This window comes from Pyricularia pennisetigena, chromosome 6 (genome assembly GCF_004337985.1).
Source record: "Pyricularia pennisetigena strain Br36 chromosome 6, whole genome shotgun sequence".
Taxonomy (NCBI): domain Eukaryota; kingdom Fungi; phylum Ascomycota; class Sordariomycetes; order Magnaporthales; family Pyriculariaceae; genus Pyricularia; species Pyricularia pennisetigena.
In genome coordinates, this window is record NC_043744.1 from 4,050,211 (window position 1) to 4,069,665 (window position 19,455).

At 52.2% G+C, this 19,455-nt stretch overlaps 7 protein-coding genes across 7 annotated transcripts in view; 4 read left to right on the forward strand and 3 right to left on the reverse strand.

Annotated features, from left to right (window-relative positions):
* Positions 1-793: 793 nt before the first annotated feature.
* On the forward strand, positions 794-958 carry PpBr36_04963 (uncharacterized protein; the record flags this gene model as incomplete). The annotated part of the gene is made up of 1 exon (XM_029892121.1): positions 794-958. The coding sequence occupies one exon, from the start codon at positions 794-796 to the stop codon at positions 956-958; it is 165 nt and encodes a 54-aa protein (XP_029749978.1).
* A 392-nt stretch (positions 959-1,350) lies between these two features.
* On the reverse strand, positions 1,351-4,184 carry PpBr36_04964 (uncharacterized protein; the record flags this gene model as incomplete). Its single annotated transcript, XM_029892122.1, has 4 exons — positions 1,351-1,549; positions 1,628-3,729; positions 3,804-3,968; positions 4,059-4,184. The coding sequence occupies 4 exons, from the start codon at positions 4,182-4,184 to the stop codon at positions 1,351-1,353; spliced, it is 2,592 nt and encodes an 863-aa protein (XP_029749973.1).
* A 1,664-nt stretch (positions 4,185-5,848) lies between these two features.
* On the forward strand, positions 5,849-8,636 carry PpBr36_04965 (uncharacterized protein; the record flags this gene model as incomplete). The annotated part of the gene is made up of 3 exons (XM_029892123.1): positions 5,849-5,933; positions 6,035-7,171; positions 7,255-8,636. The coding sequence occupies 3 exons, from the start codon at positions 5,849-5,851 to the stop codon at positions 8,634-8,636; spliced, it is 2,604 nt and encodes an 867-aa protein (XP_029749972.1).
* A 225-nt stretch (positions 8,637-8,861) lies between these two features.
* PpBr36_04966 (uncharacterized protein) lies at positions 8,862-9,310 on the reverse strand (the record flags this gene model as incomplete). The annotated part of the gene is made up of 2 exons (XM_029892124.1): positions 8,862-8,871; positions 9,021-9,310. 2 exons carry the CDS (start codon positions 9,308-9,310, stop codon positions 8,862-8,864), a joined length of 300 nt encoding a protein of 99 aa, XP_029749975.1.
* A 1,504-nt stretch (positions 9,311-10,814) lies between these two features.
* PpBr36_04967 (uncharacterized protein) lies at positions 10,815-12,407 on the forward strand (the record flags this gene model as incomplete). Its single annotated transcript, XM_029892125.1, has 3 exons — positions 10,815-11,071; positions 11,482-11,653; positions 11,727-12,407. The coding sequence occupies 3 exons, from the start codon at positions 10,815-10,817 to the stop codon at positions 12,405-12,407; spliced, it is 1,110 nt and encodes a 369-aa protein (XP_029749974.1).
* A 1,058-nt stretch (positions 12,408-13,465) lies between these two features.
* PpBr36_04968 (uncharacterized protein) lies at positions 13,466-16,694 on the reverse strand (the record flags this gene model as incomplete). Its single annotated transcript, XM_029892126.1, has 4 exons — positions 13,466-13,861; positions 13,986-14,380; positions 14,463-15,023; positions 15,149-16,694. The coding sequence occupies 4 exons, from the start codon at positions 16,692-16,694 to the stop codon at positions 13,466-13,468; spliced, it is 2,898 nt and encodes a 965-aa protein (XP_029749981.1).
* A 1,286-nt stretch (positions 16,695-17,980) lies between these two features.
* PpBr36_04969 (uncharacterized protein) overlaps positions 17,981-19,455 on the forward strand; it is a gene marked incomplete at both ends in the record, with an annotated part of 2,022 nt that continues 547 nt past the window's right edge. The window contains 4 exons of the mRNA XM_029892127.1: positions 17,981-18,212; positions 18,299-18,710; positions 18,787-19,281; positions 19,366-19,444. Coding sequence (XP_029749980.1) covers positions 17,981-18,212; positions 18,299-18,710; positions 18,787-19,281; positions 19,366-19,444 — 1,218 coding nt within the window. The remainder of the gene's footprint in view (positions 18,213-18,298; positions 18,711-18,786; positions 19,282-19,365; positions 19,445-19,455) is intronic.

Genomic DNA, 19,455 nt, shown 5'->3' on the forward strand with positions numbered 1-19,455 from the left:
AGAAAAAAAAAAAAAAAAAAAAAAAAAAAAAAACCGAATAAATAAACAAACAAATTAGTAAATAATTTTAAAAAATGGTGAGCCCCCAGTAACAACAAACCAGGAAAATACTTGAGCAGGACGTATCCAGATATCTTCCGTTGACAAGTTGACTCTTTCTCGAGCAGTTCAGGGGCGTGGGGTTTTGTTTCGATCCACACATTGGCGCGATGCACAGATCAGTATCAATTTTGCTACGATGACGAACCCGACTTTTGGACGCGAACAGGGAGAAGGCGGGAATCCAGGAGAACTGACAGGGAAAAAAAAAAAAAATAAAAAGGTGGGGTTTTGCTGGCAGGGATTTTCTTCTGGCCTTCTGCAGTCCCCCAGTCGCAAAATAATAATTACTGCCTGTCGCAAAATGGCTCGTGAGGATGGGCGATGAGGGGCCGTCTTTTAGCTAACGTCCAAAGGGCCCAACAACACGTGCTTCCCGCGGTATTGCGCCATTTTAGGTTCGCTTATGGCCTTATACGCCGAGCCAACACACTCACTCAACCTGCGATTAAATCATCATATGCAGCTGGTGAGGCATCTATTTCTACTACACAGGTGGATAGACGACATATACATAGTATCTGTGTATATGACCCGATTTTTTTTCACAATGATGACTAAGACCAAAGCTCGTGCACCCCGTTTTCCTCCGTCTGTGCGACACTTGGTCAGAATTAAGGGGTCAGAAAAGCTTGATCCGTCTCTGCCCAACTGCGAATGTAAAAATGCAAAAGAAATCCTAGTGCGATCCGAAATGCCTCATCGACAAGAAGGCCAATATGAGGTTATGGTGATCCGCGACCATTTGTCCTCAAGAGAAACAATTGATGTAGATCCGCACGCTCTCTTCCTTCAGTCGGCGTCTTCTACCATCAAGCACCAAGGTTCCGGCTTGGGGACGCCATGCAGATCTGTTTGAGATAGAAAGCAGGTAAGATTGAGAAACAGAAGAAAATCCCCCAAGTAGAGTGAATAACAAAATCATACGATCCCTTGAACTCCCTGCCATGCAAGTGTCTTTGTGCATAAACAAACAAAAAAAAAAAAAGAGAGTGCAGAAAGAAAACATGTTCCGTACCGCCAAACGCCATTTGCCGATGCGGGTTTATCATGCGATGCATGACCTGCAGATTTAGAGGTCAAAGAACAGAAAAATTGATGAACAAATCAGGAACAAAATGCCCACCAGCAAATCCACCCATGATTATGTGCTTGCTTGCTTGCTTGCTTGCTTGCTTGTGTGTCGATTGAGCTGTATTCAACTTTTCTCACCAATTGACAATCATGTCCAATCAATCAATCGGTGTGTCTTCAGGTGTGCACGGGCCGTAGGCCAAGATCGCTCGATTCACTAGGCGCTCTCTCTCGGAACGGATGCCACCGACGTGCCTCCCTCTCCATGTGGAACCTCAGAAAGTCATCCTCGCCATCGTAATCCGACTCCTGATCGGGCAGGCCAGGCTCGGCAGTGACGGGTGGCGGGTTGCGGTAGATCCAAGGCTGCTCAAGTCTGTACACAATTTCAGTCAGTCAGCGAGAGATCTTTTCAGTCGGCAGATTCCAACATCAAGAGAGGAAAGAAACGTACGGGATAGCCATGCTTGGATTGACAAACCGCAAGCCCTTCTCGCGATCCTCGTCAACAGTGCTCCTCCTACGAACAAGTCTGATTGTCTCGTCGATCTCGTCTGGATCCACCTCATTGTCTGGATCGAACGGGCTCTCCTCAGTCTCGAGAGTGCCGTTGGGCCTGCGCGTCGGATGGGGCAGGCTTCGCAGCGATATGTACTTGGTCAGCGGCTCGTAGACCTGCCGGAACTGGTAGCTATACGAGCACGTCATGATTATGAGGGGTAGAATGAGTACCGCTGCGACAAATGCAGTCCGCAGCGCCAGAATTCCCGTCATGACAAGCTGGAAGACAATTAGGCCCAAGATGATGCGGTGCGTAATGATGCGCCACGCGCCGCCAGTGGCATGCGTTGGGGCTTCCATGGCATACAGAAGCTGGTACTTGTACGTGTAGTAGCCGAGGGTAAAGTAGACGAGGCCTAGCAGCAGGACTAAGTAGCCCCTCGGCACGACGCTGTACACAATACAGAGGATGAAAACGAGTAGGGCCGTCGGCAGGTAGAAGCCGTAGCTAAAGATAGGAGGCTTGTCGAGCTCTGCACGCTCGCGAGGTGTGCGGGCAAACCACTTGTACCACGGGTATGTGAAAACCGACCCAAACTCGAGAAGACGGAAAGGGAAGAGACCGATACCTTGGAGCATGATGAAGTTGATGTAAAAGTTGCTCAAGGACTCGATACCCGTGGCTAGAACCGTCGTGAACCTGGTGAGATCCCGCATGTCTTTTTGCAGGGTATCCCAGATATTTGTAGCTGTACCGAATGAGGTGAAAATCACAAAAATGTTGAAGAAATTGAAGAAGAAGTTCTTGGAAATGATGGATAGCTCGACATCATCCCGGCTCACGAGCCCCTGCTTGTGAGAGAGCCACTCGTAGAGATAAGGCACCGACACGTTGAGTATCGACACGACGAGGGTGGGAAGCCCAGTCTGAACAAGTGCCTTGATGTTCTTATGCTGCGCAAGCCACTGAGACAGCTCAGGCCACCATTCGTTAACGGTGCAGAGGCTGAGAAGTGAGGCGATCGATCCGACAGGGATCAACCAGAATATGGAGAGAGCAGCGATGAAAAGTGTGATGGTCCACGAATGATACCTGCGCGAGATCTTGGATGCATACGTATTGCGCCAGACGACATCCCTGGGCGCCGGCGCCGGCTTAGTTAGCAGCCGGCCGGGCCTTGGGTCGATGAGAGTCTGGATGGCCATTTGACAGGCATCTACCGAGTCCATGGTCACAAAGGCAATGTCAGTAGGGATGTAGAACTCTTTGCGGGCCTTGATGATCTCTTCGTCGAGTTTCCTGAGTTTCTCCGCGTAATAGTCGATGGCGTCGACTTTCCGTGTCTGGAGTCCAAGCCAGCCGAACCAGAGACGGACCAATGGGCGCCCCTCGCGCTCCGTGTACTGATGTGCACCAGCATTCTCGCCAAGCAAGGGGCTGGCTTCTCCATTGTTTCCAACGGCCATAGCCGCTTCGGGGTCGTAGCTACTCTGGTTACCGCGAGAGCCGCTCGTGCCATGTTGGTGTTGATGCACTATGTGTTCTGGAGACTCGTGAGGAGAATTCTCAAGGAACTTTGCCCAAGCCGACTCGAGCTTCCGCAGTAATGGGTCTCTCTGCCCCATAAGCTTATCCAGAGGACCCCATTGCCGACAAAGCTTTACGCTCCTGACATGACCGATATGCAGTGATTCCACCAGTTCCTTGACCTTTTTCGAAGTACGATACTTGAAAGGGATTTCAGTGAGTCGGAAGGTGCGGTCCGTGATAGTGGACTGGATGCCCAGGTATTTCTGGCGAACAGCGAGGATTTTGATGGTTTCGGACCTAAGGAATCGAATAACCAGATAGGTGAAGAAGTACGTGAACACCAGGTACGCCCAGAGGTAGGCCTTGCCCGGGTTCCAGTAGTCATCCCCATCTCCGTCGGAGTCGTCCGATTTGTCTCTGTCCTTGTCTGCTTCGTAGATGACGTGGATTGGTGCTAGAATGACGGCCGCAAAACAGAGAAGGACGGCAAAGATTCGCATGGACATTCGGAAGAACGATAGGAACTGTCGAGAGGACGCCCGGCATGTTAGTCGCCATTATTTTCTCCTCAACGGGCACCGACACACAGAAGACATACCACGTATGCGTCCAGTCCGCCGGCATCCAGCACCGTTTGCTCATCGATCGCATGTAGAACAGGTATCCATCCGAAAAAGGAGTCGGGCAGGGGCGGGAGACCGATGTGAGGCTCAAGGTGGCATTCGCGTGCAGCGTAGAGGCTTTTCCACCTGCTTCGAAGAAACTGTGCATAGTCATTCGGTCAGCGTTCATTTGGACTCTTTTTTTTTTTGCTTTTATTCACAGCGCGCCAACATGCAGCGACTTGACTTACGCAAAATGCGAGAAAGGCCGATACTCCCAGCGAGATTGAGATGGTAGCCTGCACCTCAATGTCCCTCGCGCCGGGCTCTACTGCGGCTGTGCCATCGCACGTCTTTTTGCCGGCGTAAATATCCATCGCGACTTAAGACGGAATGTTGGCCAGTATTTGCCGGGCGCCTATCGAGGTTGTTGTTGAGTGCATGTATGTGCCTTTTTCAAACTTTTCTTTTTCTTTTTTTCTTTTTTTTTTTTTTTTTTGCTTTCGCGACAGTCAGCTCCAAATGATTTAGCTGGTGTAGGTTGTTAGGGACCTTCTTTCTGCCCAATGACGTTAACAAGTGGGCCGAGCTTCGCGTGAGCTTCTGCGTCAGAGGGACTCGCTTAGACTCGAATCGAAGTGAGGCACTGAGTGAGCCAAGCCAACAGGTCCAAAGCAGCGCGATGAACAATCAGTTATTCTATAGGACTGAGAAGTTGAACTAATCAAATGATGTTATTATCAAGTGCAACAACTCGATAATGGCATGCGCTTCGCAGGATCAAACCAAGAAGGGTTGACCTGTGCTGTGCTTTGTTTCCGACAACCCTGAGGAACGGAACTCGTACGGAAACAACCTTCTTGGCAAATGGGTTACTCCGTGAAATCTCCAGTCATAGAGACCCCACAAAAAGTGTGGCTCACCAACACCGCCACAACGCCGTGCGGCCTCCGGTGGCGTGTGGAGGGCCTGGAGAAGAGGCGTTCATAATCAGGTGTTCAGGGGTTGGTGACTTACGGCGCCAGCAGAAGTACTTCCTCCCCACGAAGTAGTTTATTTCTTATTTATTTTTTGCAGCTTTACTCACAATAGCCGCCCTGTTCCAATTAATACTTTGTAGAGAATAGCAAGCAGGAGCTCAAGGGAGCTCACATTGCATGTGATCGGCGTCAACAAGTGGCGCGGTGTGGGCCAGTTGGCTTGCTTTGGTGGTGCATGAGACCCGCAAGGCCAGTGCAACGCGTCGGCAGTCGTCATCGTCATCATCCCTCCCAACCTTGCCCTACCGAAAGAAAGCGTGCCAACAACCGACTGTCAGGTTTCATCCTTGCGGCGTTCGACATCATTAATGCATCGATTTTGGTGGACGTGGTCCCTACTTTTTTTTTCCCATCTCTTAAAATCTGAAGATGACATCACTCAAGATGGTGCACATTAAAGATTTACAGAGACGCAGGCAGGAGAGAAAGAGAATTGGGATGATGCCTGCGTTTGACATGTAATGTACAAGAGCTGCCTAACTCAAGGCTTGATTTTATAGTTCCACCCAACGTGTGATATCGCGGTATTAGTGAACTGGACAAAAGCGAAACAAAATACGTATTGTGTACCTTGTTAGTGCCATGTCCACGCGGCTGGCTACCTTGGTGCATCATCTGCCATCCGTAGTTCAAGTCCAATCAATTTGCATGGGCCTAGGCTGCCATGTTTATGGGTTTATGGACCCCTTCCTTACAACGCCAGCTTTAAGCTACTTCCCGGGAAGCCGGATCTTGGCATTTCGTGGCTGTGTGTACAAAAAGACGTTTTGGTGGCGATTCTGCTGTGTTCCCTCAAGCTAGCAACCTATTTGATCATTTGTTGCTGACTCCTTATATACTTGATCGCCGCTGTTAGTCCTCCTTTAAGTCAGTCACTTTTCCTCTCCTTTTTTTTTCTTTTTTTTTTTTGCAAACAAATAGATTTATTTTACTCTACCAAATTCTCAGCTTGTTTTCTAGTGGTCAGTAGCACCAGGGAACCAAGAGAATATTTGGCCGTCATGGCAGTAAAATCCCTTGAATCTGCACTGGACACCAGTGGTCTCGCAGATGAGCAAAGGGACTTGATTGACCTCATTGCAAAATGTAAGTCTGCAGCTTTTTTTGTTTCGCGTGCAACAACACGATTGTTGCCCTTTTATGATTTAATCTAAAATTCATTGTACCGTTGCTAACGTTACTCCCAGTACAATTTGCACAACTTGACAATGTCAAGCTCCCCCAGATCGTCGTCGTCGGCGATCAATCAGCCGGCAAATCCTCCGTCCTGGAGGCCATAACCGGCACACCATTCCCAAGGGATAGCGGTGCATGCACTCGCTTCGCTACCGAGATCCGTCTGCGCCGGGCCCCGGAACGCTCCCTCAAGGTTACCATCATCCCGGACAAGACGCGGCCCTACCGCGACCAGGAGGCCCTCTTGCGGTTCGGCGGCACCGTTGACGCCAACACTCCTTTTGACACCCTGATGCGCCTCGCCGTGGAGCTGATCGCCCCAAAGAACATCCCCGGCAGATTTGCCGCCCGAGATATCCTGGTCGTGGAAAAGATGGGCCCGGAAATGCCGCTGCTGACGCTTGTCGACTTGCCTGGTCTGGTCAGGAACGCCAACAACGACCAGAGTTTGGAGGATATTCGGACGATCGAGGCTCTGTCGGATCGCTACATGAAGAGCTCGAGAACCATAATCCTGGCCGTCGTCGGAGGCAATTCGGATTATGTGCAGGCGCCCATCCTGACCAAAGTGCGTCAGTTCGACCCCAACGGCAACAGGACTCTCGGCGTCCTCACCAAGCCAGACCTGACAGAGTCCATAGGTCTCGAGGACAAGTTCATCGACCTGGTGTCGAACAAGGATGGCAGGAACCACTTCAAACTGGGCTGGTACTGTGTTTTGAACGCGGGGCCGAGGGAAGCCGGTCAGCCATGGCCGAGCGCCCAGGAACGGAGAGAGCGTGAACAGGCTTTTTTCACAAGGGGAAAGTGGGCAGCCATACCGGAGCAGATGCGCGGCGTCGATGCACTCAAGAGGAAACTCAGTGAGCAATTGCAGAGGCACATAGGCCGACATCTCGGTGGCCTGCGGCGGCAGATCCAGACGGCACTGGATAACTGCGAGTCGGAGCTTAGGCAACTCGGAGAGGGCAAGGACACGCCCGAGGAGATGAAGATAGAGCTTGTTGAACTCTTTTCTTCTTCCAAAGAGCTGGTCATACCAGCTTTGTTGGGTTTCTACAAGAATCCTCCCAAGAAGACATTCTTCCGCTCTACGGCAGATCCGAACGGCACGCCAGCATCAAACCTCAGGGCGAGAGCCATTGAAGGTACGTAACTTTTGCTGGGATGGACGGCGGTGTTTGGCTTTTACGCGGACATCAAATTAACTAACCCTACTGCCATGATCTAGAGAACGAACGCTTCTCCAACAGAGTGCGATCTCAAGGTCGAAAATTCAGCTTCGCCGCCAACAGCAACCACCAAGCAAACAACTCCAACACCGACCCCAACAACTCAAACCCGCACAACCCGCCCGACTCAGCCGCCAAGCGTGCATTTGTCGAGCGGGAAGTGCAGCCCCTCCTCCGGCAGATCCGCGGTTCCGAGTTCCCCATGGACCCCAAGCCACGGGCCGTGTACATGCTGTACCAAAACTTCTCGGAGAACTGGTCGCGGCTGGCGCAGGAGCACAAGGATAACCTCTCCGTGGTGTGCTCCGAGTTCATCGCCGAGCTGCTCGACTACGCGTGGCCGCGGCGCATGCGGCAGCCGCTCATGCGCGCCTTTGTCGAGCCGCAGATGCGCGCGCTCATGGACAAGGCCCAGGCCGAGCTCGAGCTGCTGACGCAGGACATGCACCTCGAGATCCAGCCGTACGACCCGGAGTACGAGGAGCGCCTGCGCAAGTGGCACTCGGACGTGGCCGCCCGCGACGAGAGCGGCAGGGCCACCTACACCGAGGCGGAGGAGGTTCTGGAGAAGATGCTCATCTACTACGAGCTCTCGGCCAAGACCTTCATCCGCAACGTCATCACGCAGGTGGTGGAGCGTCACCTGCTCGGCGGCATGTACACGCTCTTCAACGCCATCGAGGTCCTCAACATGGACAACGAGACGGTCGAGGCTATCGCGGCCGAGAACAGAGAGACCCGCGACCGCCGCCAGACCCTCAAGCAGCAGAAGAAGGCCATCGAGGAGGCCAAGTCGTTGTGCTCGTCGCTGGCCATGCGCAAGGAACTGAGGGTCTACGCCGAGGAAGAGATGGACATGGGAGGAGATAGCAGCGACGAGGAGGACGGGACCCAAAACGTGCGAACACCCACGACGCCGAGGGCACCGGCGATGGAGAGCTCGGGCAACTACAACAACGCGCAACACGCCAGCCCGGAGTCGTCCAAGCAAAAGCAACGCAGCTCGCGCCAGGAGCAGTACGTCCCTGCCCGTCAGGAGGCCTCCACAGCAACGCCGACTTCGTACACGAACGCGCATCGACCTGTCTCTCAGCAGCAGGTGAGGCCGTCTGAGCCCTCGGCAGAGGAGTACCATGTCGCCACGTCCAGGAATCCCCCATCGCAAGCGCCGCCGCCGCCACCCCGGCCCGACAAGATCAGGAGCGCCACGGACAACGACGCGGACAGCTCCGGATACTACCGCGGCAGCACGAACGGGTACACCAACGGCGGCACTGATGCTCATCCTTCGCCCATGGTGTCGGAGACATCTTCGGATTATATGCAGCAGGGAGCCGCGAGGAGGAATAACCCCATGAGGAAGATTCTTGGGCGCGGCTGAAATATTAGAGATGTTATGAGTACGAAATGGTTTGTTGGCTTCATTATTAATGACGGGTGATTATTCACGTCTTTTCCCTTTCGATTTTCTTCCTTATAATGCATCATCACTTATGTTAAAACAAGCGTAACAATTTGTATTATTCCGTCCTTTAGACCTAGACGGACTTTTGTTCTCCGTCCCGTATCCTTGCCCATCGTTATTATGGTGGCAGTTTTTTCTTGCCTAGCCCATTCTATATAATGGAAACGCCAATTTGTTAGCATCGGTCATTGACACATGTTTTAACCTTGTCTTGTCAGAACCCCAGCATGTAGCCACGATATTTGATATTGGACCCAGTGCAAAAATATGCCATCATGTAGCAAAGTAGAAAGAACTAACCTCGTTCGACCAGACATCTTGGTCCCCACAAAAAAGTGCATACAGAAGCGCCACGCCCGCCGCGCCCGGCTCCTCCACACGCTTCTCTTGGGCCGCGTGACCGGGACCGAGAGGTCCAGCCCGCCCAGCCGAAAGACGTACTCCTTGACGCCCTCCTTCTTCTGCTTTTCCTCCTGCCTCTCGGCCTCCCTCTCGTCAGTCCACTCCTCCTCTTCTTTAATGGTTGGCAGTGGCCTGAAGGACCACTGCCGCTCCGAGGTTGTCCTCTTGCGGACGGGTGGGCTGCTCATCTTGCCGGTGGCTAGTGAAGGCACCGACCACAAACTATCTTGTCTTGGGGGCAAGCCCTTTCTCTGGTGTGGCGGGGTGGTGAAGGTAGAGGGCTCGACTGGGCTCAGTCGGAGGGGGTGCATATTGCTGTTGCTGCTGTTGCTGATGCTATTGCTGTTGCTGTTGTTGTTATTTATGTTGTTGCTGGGGGTGCTATTTTGCTGTTGCAGCGGTTGTGGTTGTGGGTGCTTATATTGGAGGGGATTTATTCAAGCAAATCTGCATTCACCAGGCGTTGTTTTTTTCAAAAAGGAAGGAATGGAAATCACTGTCTCATGAAACCCATAAGGGCTGAACCTTTTCATGGGAACCCTGGAAATTCACCATAGCAATTCTTGAACAATGCTATGGGTAACCCTGGCTCTACACTGTTTATAACGTCATATACGGCTTTATTTATCTTGTGCAAATCGTAAATATCACAAATTTGTATCACTTCGCCCTTGCTACATGAACCTGACTTGATAAAAAACTGACGTAAGAATCTACTTATCTATCACCCTTGATGTGAGCTTCACGAATCACTATTCAAACCAAAAGGTCACTCATACCACTGGAGCTGTAAAGGCATCACATCGTTTATTTTGCGCTTTCTCAAAAGGGGAGTTGAAAAATTGCGAAACTTATTGTATTGTGAAGAAGTGATACGCTTGACTAATTGAGGGTATCAGCCTGAATGGTCGTGGAGTCAGTATCAGAGCATAATTTCATACATCACGCAGCCTTACGATTTTTCATTGAAAGGTATTACTGGTCTGTGCTATGGATTGCTGGGTAGAAATAAGTGTCACGTTATATCATGGGCTGGCAACGAGGCAAATTTACTTGAATCGGGTTCAAGGAGCACGGACGAGTGAGTCATCTAGACTATTCTGATTTTATCCGTCCATACATACGTCTCAAGGGAATCTGAAAAGAATTCAGTCCACTTGGGTTGAGCCTTTTGAGTAAAGGCCAGTTATGATTTTGATTTTGGTCCATAAGTAGGGAGGGAATGTACCTAAAGACTTTAGTCAAACAAGTCGATCAAAATGATTTAACACCGATATAAACCAAAGACAAAAGAACTAGCTCTGAACATCCTTTCTTTCATTCTATTTCATCTTAACCAGCTAGTATCTCTTCTGGTATCTTCCAGGGTCTACAAGTATTAGCAGTAGATAACAGCCGGGAGAACAAGAGGCTGAAATTAGCCCACCTCATGGCTATGAGGACGAAGGTGTATGGACGACAAGTCCACTTGATCTGTTTGCCATAACTCAACAAAAGAAAGGAAAAGAAAATTAAAGAAAGAGAAAAGATCAGGTGACAGGTGAGGGAAAAAATCGATGACACACACGAGGCCCTTGAGCCAATTAGAAACGTTTCCCAGACTGCAAAAAATATAAATATCTCCCCATTTTCAGTCTCTCTCTCTCCCCTCTACTTTTCCTTCCTTTCTTTGCCCCCCTCAACGCCGCCAAAATGCCCAAGAGACGTGCCCCCGCTGCTGCCACCGCCGCCACCGCGCCGCCACCAGACTCGGTGGTGGTATATTTCTCAGAGTTCTGCGTCTCCAAGGAGGAGGAGCGCAGACTCGAGGATATCCACCGCCGGGTTCTGGGCTGGGTCGGGCCGGCCGACCTGGCTGGGTGGTTCGAGGAGAAGAATCTTCTCCAAAGGATCACTCAGCTGCTGTTCGGTCTGGCGCCGACCCAGAGGGGTCCCAACCTGCCCTGGTTGTAAGTGTTATTCCTCTTGCTTTGATTTATTGGCTCGCCTTGATGTTACTTGAGCTTTCTGCTTTCCCCGTTAATGCTGAATGCTCTTTGGATATCTCTTCCTGTACTTTTTCTTGTGCTCATCTGTGGTCGACTGTGTGAGCACTCATCGTGTCCACATCCAACGTCCTATAGCATTACATCTCTGTCTGAAAGAAGCTTTCGTGTGCTGTGGATTTTGTTTTGTTGTATCCTTGGGTTGATTTTTGACTTTTTTTTTGAATTTCAACGTTGGGCTCTTATTTGTCAAGTTGTCAAATCGTTCGGCGTTGTTTTCTTCTGCTTCCTGCCCCTTCTTTTTTGGCCGAGGATGGACGATCTGGCTTAGCACGACGAAATCCTCGTTGCTAACTCCACCGTTCTCTTTTCAGCCGAAGAACGTTCGCGCCCAGAGTCTGCTCCCGAGACCAAGAGCAGAAGGACATCAACAACGACCTGGTGGGCTTCTTCGGACTCTTAGACCTATACGACCGTGCCCGCAAGTTCCTGCCCGAAGAGGTGCAGGAAAAGTCTCAGTATATCCTGGGGGAGTACGTCGAGTGGGTAAGTTATAAGCCTTCAGAGACAGTGACGCCTAGTTCCCTGGCAGTTACCACATATTAACCGAAAGCCATAGGACCTGATCAAGTTGTACACCCACATCGAGCACGACAAGGACCAAGGCATCTCGCCGTCCCCAGACTTCGACTCGTACTGGGACTTTGGATTCGTCACCTGCAGCAACGCACCCGAGCGCGGCAAGCTCGCAAAGCTCTATTTCCGCCTCTTCAGGGAGATCAGGACGGTCCAGACAAAGCTCAGAAACGGCAAGCTCACGGCGCCCCAGCAAGTAACACTTTACAACTTTGCAAAGGCAACAAAGGATGGCAAGATCGTCGAGTTCTTCGCCTCGGCATCGCCAACCCTCGCCGCAGACTTTGAGACCGCGTTCCCGGCCGCCACCCACCCCATACACGCCTTTCTCTCCGTCGGCATGGGAGGATACCGCCCCACCGTCTGGCGTCTCAAGCAGGCGCTCGAGTGGCCCATCTTGTCGACCCTGGTCTCAGAGGAAGTCGCCGTTGCGGTCGACGACTGGTTCCCCGAGAGGATCCTGGACTACCGCATCTGGGAGCCGATGCTCGTGATTTACGAAGCGCTCATCCATGATCCGCTGGAGCTACACCGGCAGAGAAAGGCCGGCACCCTGGTCGAGTACGCAGAGAGCCTCGGCCGGGTCAGCAACGAAGTACGCTATGAGCTGCTGCACCTTCCTCCCCTCGAGCAGGTTGCGAGGATCATCAAAAGGCGGTCGTAGATTCTCACCTTGCGCCTCTTACACAACCACCTCGGGGCTATAGATGTACCCTATGTGGGCATCCAATGCCATAAGCAGTCTTCAATCCTCTACTATCAAAGGTTTTGTTGAGCCATCAGAGACGCTCAGTCCTCTGAGTATCCCATCGACTTCAGAGCTTGCAAGTAATGGCAGTCACAACAAACCAAAGATACACTTTTCGGCACTTTAATATGGATAGCCCTCTACTTTCTGCCAGAGCCGCCAGCTTTTCGTCAGGGCAGCAATTCCTGGCCCCGATAACCAAGAGACGGCCTCCAAGCTTTTGTCAAGACCTCGCCACACTCGGAGTCTTGTCTACTACCTACACCTCCAACATACGCTGCCTCTCCCTTTTTGAGAGATATCCAAGCCTAACAATGTCTCATTGCAAAAGAAACGTTTGGGCGTCTTGTTTTGCGGAGGTCCATGGTCACTGAGACTACTTTTCAAGAACCTTCATGAGTCTGCCTCTTGTGTTCATTTTTTTTCAGGCAAGTCATACTGGCTCTGGTGTCAATTCTTTCTTCTTCGCCTCTTTATCTGACAGAATGAGCCATAGATCGTTGACCAGGGTCAGATCCACGGTCGAATGACAGATTATCAAAAGTGGTGGGCGGTTGCCTGACAATTATCAGACGACTTTATTGTTGACTTTCCTAGTTTCGTCGTTTTCAAAGACTGCAGTATGATGTTTTCCGAAGGGCCTGTCGTATCAAACATGTTCAGGCGTCAGAGTTGAGATTCGGTTTTGTTTTCAGGTCATTATTCATCAAAGGGATCTTTCCAGTGCCTTTATGTGCATGGATACATGCTTTGAGGGGGAGGGGCTGTAGAACTTAACAACCATAGCAGTCCCTCTATGATAGGCCTCGACGAAAAGGCAAAAAAAAATGAAAGAAAAAAAAAAAACAACAGATTGGTATCCGCGATGCTCCAAGTAAATCTTTAGTCCCATCCAACCCAACTCCAAGCCCAATGTTATTTCTTTACGCATTCCCATGCACCGATAAACCCCATCCATTCCGGATCACAAACCTTTACTCCCCAAGCATAGCTCCCAAACACAGCACAATCCAGCAGACCTCCCCCTTGGCGTCCTTGAGCGGCGTCCAGTGCGCGGCAAAAATCTCGTCGCCCCGAAACGCCGCGCTCCTCCTCGTCTGGAGGCGCACCTGGATGCTGATGGCGTTGCCCGCCCGCAGCGCGGCGCGGACCCTGCCCTTGTACGCCACGGGCGCAGGCAGGGTGGCGCCGGCGCCTGTGTGCAACCCGTGGTCGTTGCCGATGGCCGGGGACGAGGTGAGCGTGTTCTGCCGCAGGAAGCGGAAGATGTCGGTCCCCGCCAGCTCGCCGACGTTGTTGGCTGGGTGGAGCATGGATAGTATGCCGGCGCTGTGGAAGCGGATCTTGAAGGTTGCGTCGACGACGATGTACTGCAGATGGTTGTGGGATTGAGAGCGTCAGTATGGGACTTGTTGAATGTTGCTCAAAAAAAAAAAATAAATAAATAAAAAAATAAAAAAAAAGGAAAGAAAGAAAGAAAGGTCCAGTGCATACCTTGGAATACGCCGAATAAAACTCCCTCATCTGGGCGCCGATATCCTGCCCCTCCATCTTGCTCAACAGCTTCCGTCCCATTCCGGCGTCGGCCATGGCCGGTACCGCCTGCACGCTCGAGTCGTTTTCGTCCTGGGTCCGCACGCCAAAGGCCTTGAGCAGGACCTTGCGGGCGCTCGACTTGCGCGGGGGCGTTGTGGACTGAGGCGACGTCTGCGGCTGCTTTGCTGTCGTCTCGTTCAGGTCGGCGGGCGACCCTTGGGAGTCGGTCTCGGAAGGGTCCGAGGACATTGAAAGCACGCGCATCACGTCGGCGCTGCTGTGGATCGTCGTGGAGCAGTTGACTTGCCCGCCGATGAAGAAAGCCAGCTGTCCCTGTTCGTCGAATAGCGGTGCTAGATTGGAGGGCAAGGGGGTGGATGGTGTTAGTTGGTTTGACACGCCAGGGACAGGAAGTTGATCAAGATTGGGCTTTACCAATATAAAGAAGGTTCCAGAAAGGGTCACCATTCTTCTTATAGTTCAGGACCAGCTCTACAACCTCGGTCTCTTCCCTGATGGCACTTCTGACCCTGGCAACAGCCTGCTTGTCCGTCTGCTTGCCCTGCAGAACTCGGCAGTTCTTGGAGATGATATCACTCAGCGGGTGGCCGGTCAGTGACGCAAAACCGTCGCTTGCAAAGATGATGGGGTTGTCAGCCTGGCGGGGGTCGGTCATCGTGAACGAGTCTCCTAGTCCCTGGTAGCGGGTACGGTCGTAGGCCAGCGCCCGGCTTGCAGACAGGGCGAGCTGGTGTCGCACAAAGGCCGGGTAGACATCTGCGTAGATGAGGTCTTGGACGCCCTTTTGAGCTCCGGAAAACATTTTATTCATCTGCGGGAGTGTCTGAGACATGAGAGTACGCATGTCGCTGTCGACCCTGTTCAGGACGGCGCCTTGCAGATTGACCTGCCTGGGGGAGCTGTCTGACACGTACTCCCTGTGTATGGACCTGACGGTGTCGCCGAGCTCGTTTATCAGGCGATGGTAGTGGTCAACTAGGAAAGAGCCGGTTGTGTGTCAGTCAACCTTTCCACACCAATGATGAGTGTGAAAGCAGGGATGCCAATGGGATGCCGAGACAGAATTAAACATAAAGTAGAAGTAAGATTTGCCATCCTACCTTTCTGAAGAAACTCAATATTCTCTGCACACAGCCGGCTTTCGCTGAATTTGAGGAGCTGATGAGCAGTGATGGGATCTTGCAACACAACGTGGTAGATGTTGGGACCAAAAAAGTCGGGCATCCGCGCCGAACCGCTAGTAGCGACGCTGAGCTGGCCATCCGACTCTTTGGACTTGGTAGATCCTCCGCGGTGGACATCACCCAGATCGTGACTGTGTCTCCTCCGACGAAGCACATTGGGCTGTCGTTGGCCACTCTGTGCGCTGTTTAGGCGACCCTGAAGACTGCCGTTTTTGCTGCTGCCCACTTTGTGCGTTCCCTTGAAGGAGCTCTTGCGACGGGGTATCTCGCCTCGCGGCAAGCTGGGGTGGTCCTCGCTGTAAAAGTTTTCAAGGTAGCATCCATCGAAATTATCAAAGTCGTGGGGCGAATCTGGGCGGAAGTCATTGAGATCGTGAGGAGAGTCTGGTGGGTGGTAGTATGGTCCTGTCAAGGGTGGGATGTTGTCGGTTGGTGCATCTTCGTAGAGGCGTATATGGTCCAGGACTGGTGATCGCTCGCCGCCAATGCTTCCCATGTCATTTCCATTTGTGTCTTCACTGCTGTTGAAACTTATCTCGCGCAACGGTGGGAGACTTGAATGGTCAATTCTTCTTTGTGTCTCTGTACTCTGCATGCTCAGTCGGCGGTCTCGTAGGCTAGATTCCGATTTCATCGGCCCACGAAGCTTGCCCTGGTCTGCCGAGGGCCTTCTGGTATTTCTGTTCCTGTCGTGCTCGTCTTCGCTGAAGGAATCCTCGAAGGAGTCGTCGCGAATCACAAGCCTCGGTCTGACAATAGGAGGGGGCGTCGCGGACATTCGCGTAAGGACAGCGACATCTTCGCTCGCGTTAACCATCGACTGCCGCTGCTTGGGCTCACTGTGTTGTCCACCCTTGTGCGAGGACCTGGTCGCAGGGCGCTGCGAGCCGGCCATGGTAACGCGCTTCAGGATGCGTTGGGCGACCTCGATCTCCTCCCTCGACGGGCCGTCTTCCCACTCAAGAGTGTGTGCGTCGTCGCGAGGGCGGAAGTTCCAGGCGGGAGTCCAATTGGGTGAGAAAGGATAGCGCGGCTCCTTCTCACGATCTTTCCTGACGTGCTCTGCTCGGGACGAACGTCGCGCGGGGATGACTATGCTTCCGTCTGAGCGCTGAACTTGGTGTTTCGACAAGCAAGGTCTGTTGCTCGCGACGTCTCCACACTTTCGCCAACTGTGCGGCGGGTTGTTTTTGTTTTCAGCCTGTTGCTGTTTTTGTGGTTGTTGTTGTTGTTGTTGCTGCTGCTGCTGCTGCTGAAGAACAAGGCCGTCAGGTCTGGGAGCCCGATCTGCATCTCCTTGGCGGGATCTGGTGCCTTGCGTTGATGTCATGCGCCACAAGTTGCAGCCTTTGGGGTCCAGATCCGTCGCGGCCGTTGCACCAGTGGCAACGTCAGTGCCAGTGTCAAGCCCGGACCGTCCAGTAGCGCTGCCGCCGGCCTGCTCGGGCATGACCGGCGCCATTTAGCTCGCGTTGTCATGTGCGGGGCTGCCTTTGTCGGGAGACTTTTTTTTTTTTGTAGGAAAACGAGGCTTGCAGTTTGGCTTTTATTTTCACGGGGCGATGGATTTTAGGGTTTATAGCGCTTGCATGGATGGGACTGGGAGTGAGAATGCTTTTGCTTTTGCACGTTTGAGATCGTCAGTAACCCGAAACTTTGAGCTTGACCGTTGACTGCCTACTCTGTAGCGGCAGTAAACATGCAGTCCTTGTCCATCGTACCCTGAAGAACTTGACACCCGTGGGATCTGTGTGGAATGATTCGCTTGTGTCCATTGTCGGAAAACTCAAGCTAAAATAGAAACAGCTAAGATGGAAGCAGCTAATACAGGAAATTTGAGGTAGAGATGACAACATGCAACACACACATATTGCTACCCTTAACCAGTCTAGAAATAGGATGAACTTGCTAATAGTTCAGTAGTTTAATCCTTTCGCGGTACGCATGTGAACACGATCCGGGCTTGCAGCGGCAGTTCCGCCACATCTCAAAGCCTGAACCTGCAGGGTACATAGGATGAATGAATCTGGCAAAAGCAAAACCTCATACAACGCAACGCTGCGTCAGATTAGGCTGACAGGGCAGAGTAACATGGAAATGGGCCGAAACTAAATCGGTGGATGGCCTGCCCTCTGTGATATACTGCACTACTTGATGGAAGCTGTCACTAACCCTAACCCAGCAGCTCTAGTGTCGTGTCGACGATTAACACAACCAGATACGGATACAGATGCACGCATGCAGGGAATCAGTATGCTTAAACATCTATTTACTATTGTACGGCGCGCGTAGAATTGACCCACACAGACGTTATCTCCGGTTCGCGGCAGGTCAAGACCGACACCAGCCTCCGTCCCACATCTGCCTATCAAAAAGAGCCGGAAGTCAGGAACTCGACCCCTCATGCCAAGTAATATCCATGCCAAATTCTCCAGCTGCCTTTTTGGGAGAAATATTTTGGAGTAACATCAGGCATTCGGAGGTTCTCCATGTGTCATTTGGCGTCAGCCAAGAGTTATAGCTTCTGTGGAAGGAACAGAGAAAAAAAAAAAAAAAAAAAAAAAAAGGGTTTGAAGCTACTGATTTCGGAGATTCACCGTAATCTGATGCCGAAATCGTCATATCTGGATGTGGGCCAATTGCAGCATACAAAAGGGCATGGGTCTACGACCTCGGTTGGAGATGGATTCCTTGGGGTCTCTCTTTCTGAGGTCTACGGTCAGTTGAACCCTTCTAGCTTCGGTCACCATGCGCTCTCCCATGTTCGGCTCGGCCCTCTGGCTGGCGTTGGCCGCCACCAGCGTTGCTCAGGTTCAGTATGGATATAACCAACTTGCAGTCCGTCAAGACTCGGAGCTCGTTGCGGCCAACTTCCCGGACGTGGATGTTGAGTTGCGATCGCCTGCTTTTCTCGAACCGGCAAGCATCCCATCTGGGTTTGCAAATGGAACCGAGCCGGCGACCAGTCATAAAGACATGGGTAAGTTTTCCAGGCTTCCATGTTAATCCCCCGTCGTACGACTGTACAAAACAATTGATGCCGACTGACAAACAACACCACCAAAGAGTCTTTCATGCAGACACTGGCCGACAAGCATGACTGGATGACCTACAACGTCCTCAATTTCACATCCGAGGAAGGCCGAAGCTTCCCCTACATTCACTTGTCATCGCCGGCTTCCGCATCCACCAACAAGGTCCGTGTCTGGTACCAGGGATCGGTCCACGGCAATGAGCCTGCTGGTGACCAAGGTGCATTGGCCTTCCTTGGCAAGCTCGATGCCAACGCCACCTATGCCGCGTCATTGCTCGATCGCCTCGAGATCTTTGTGCTGCCACGGTATAACCCGGACGGCAACTACTACTTCCAGCGCACCCTGGCTACCAACTATGACCCCAACAGAGATCATGTCAAGCTGGCGAGGATGCAGACGCGGCAGATCAAGGAAGTGTTCTCCAAATTTGATCCACATATCAGGTATGTCTTGTTCCGTCCCCTGAACGTCCTCTTGATGGCGTCCAACTGATTCTGTGAATCCTCCCATTCTTTGCAGCATCGACGCGCATGAATACGGAGCGGCCACCAGGTACCTCGGTTACGTGCCTGCCTCCGACGGTCTCTTCTCTGCCGCCAAGAACCTAAACATCCACCCTCTGATCCGCAACATGTCCGAGTCGGTCTTTGCGCCCGCGATCGGCGCCCACATGGAGTCTCTGGGCCTGCGCTGGGAGCCCTACGTCACGGGCTCGGCCTCCAACGGCGTCATCAACCTTGACGAGGCCGGCACCGACGCCAAGATCGGTCGCAACAACATGGGCCTGAGCCAGGCCATCACCTTTTTGACCGAGACGAGGGGAATCTACCTGGCCGACCAGCAGTTCCAGCGCCGCACCGTTGCCAGTCTGGCTATGGCCGAGGCCATCATTGATACTGCGGCTGAGAAGGCCGCCGAGGTGCTGGAGGCAGTCGAGGGCGGTCGCGACGACTTTATCAAGTCCAATGCGCCGGTGGTGATTACCGACTTTTCGGATGTCATCGACAGGCCTTTGTAAGTCTCCCACATACCAAAAGGTCCAAAACCACAACTCTTGCGTTTCGCCGCTGACATGGCATGTATTTCAATCGCAAACAGCAAATTAATCGACATCAACAACGGGAGTGTGGTCCAAGTCCCCGTCCGCTTCGCATCCACAACTCCCGCAAACGCCAATGTAAGCCAGTG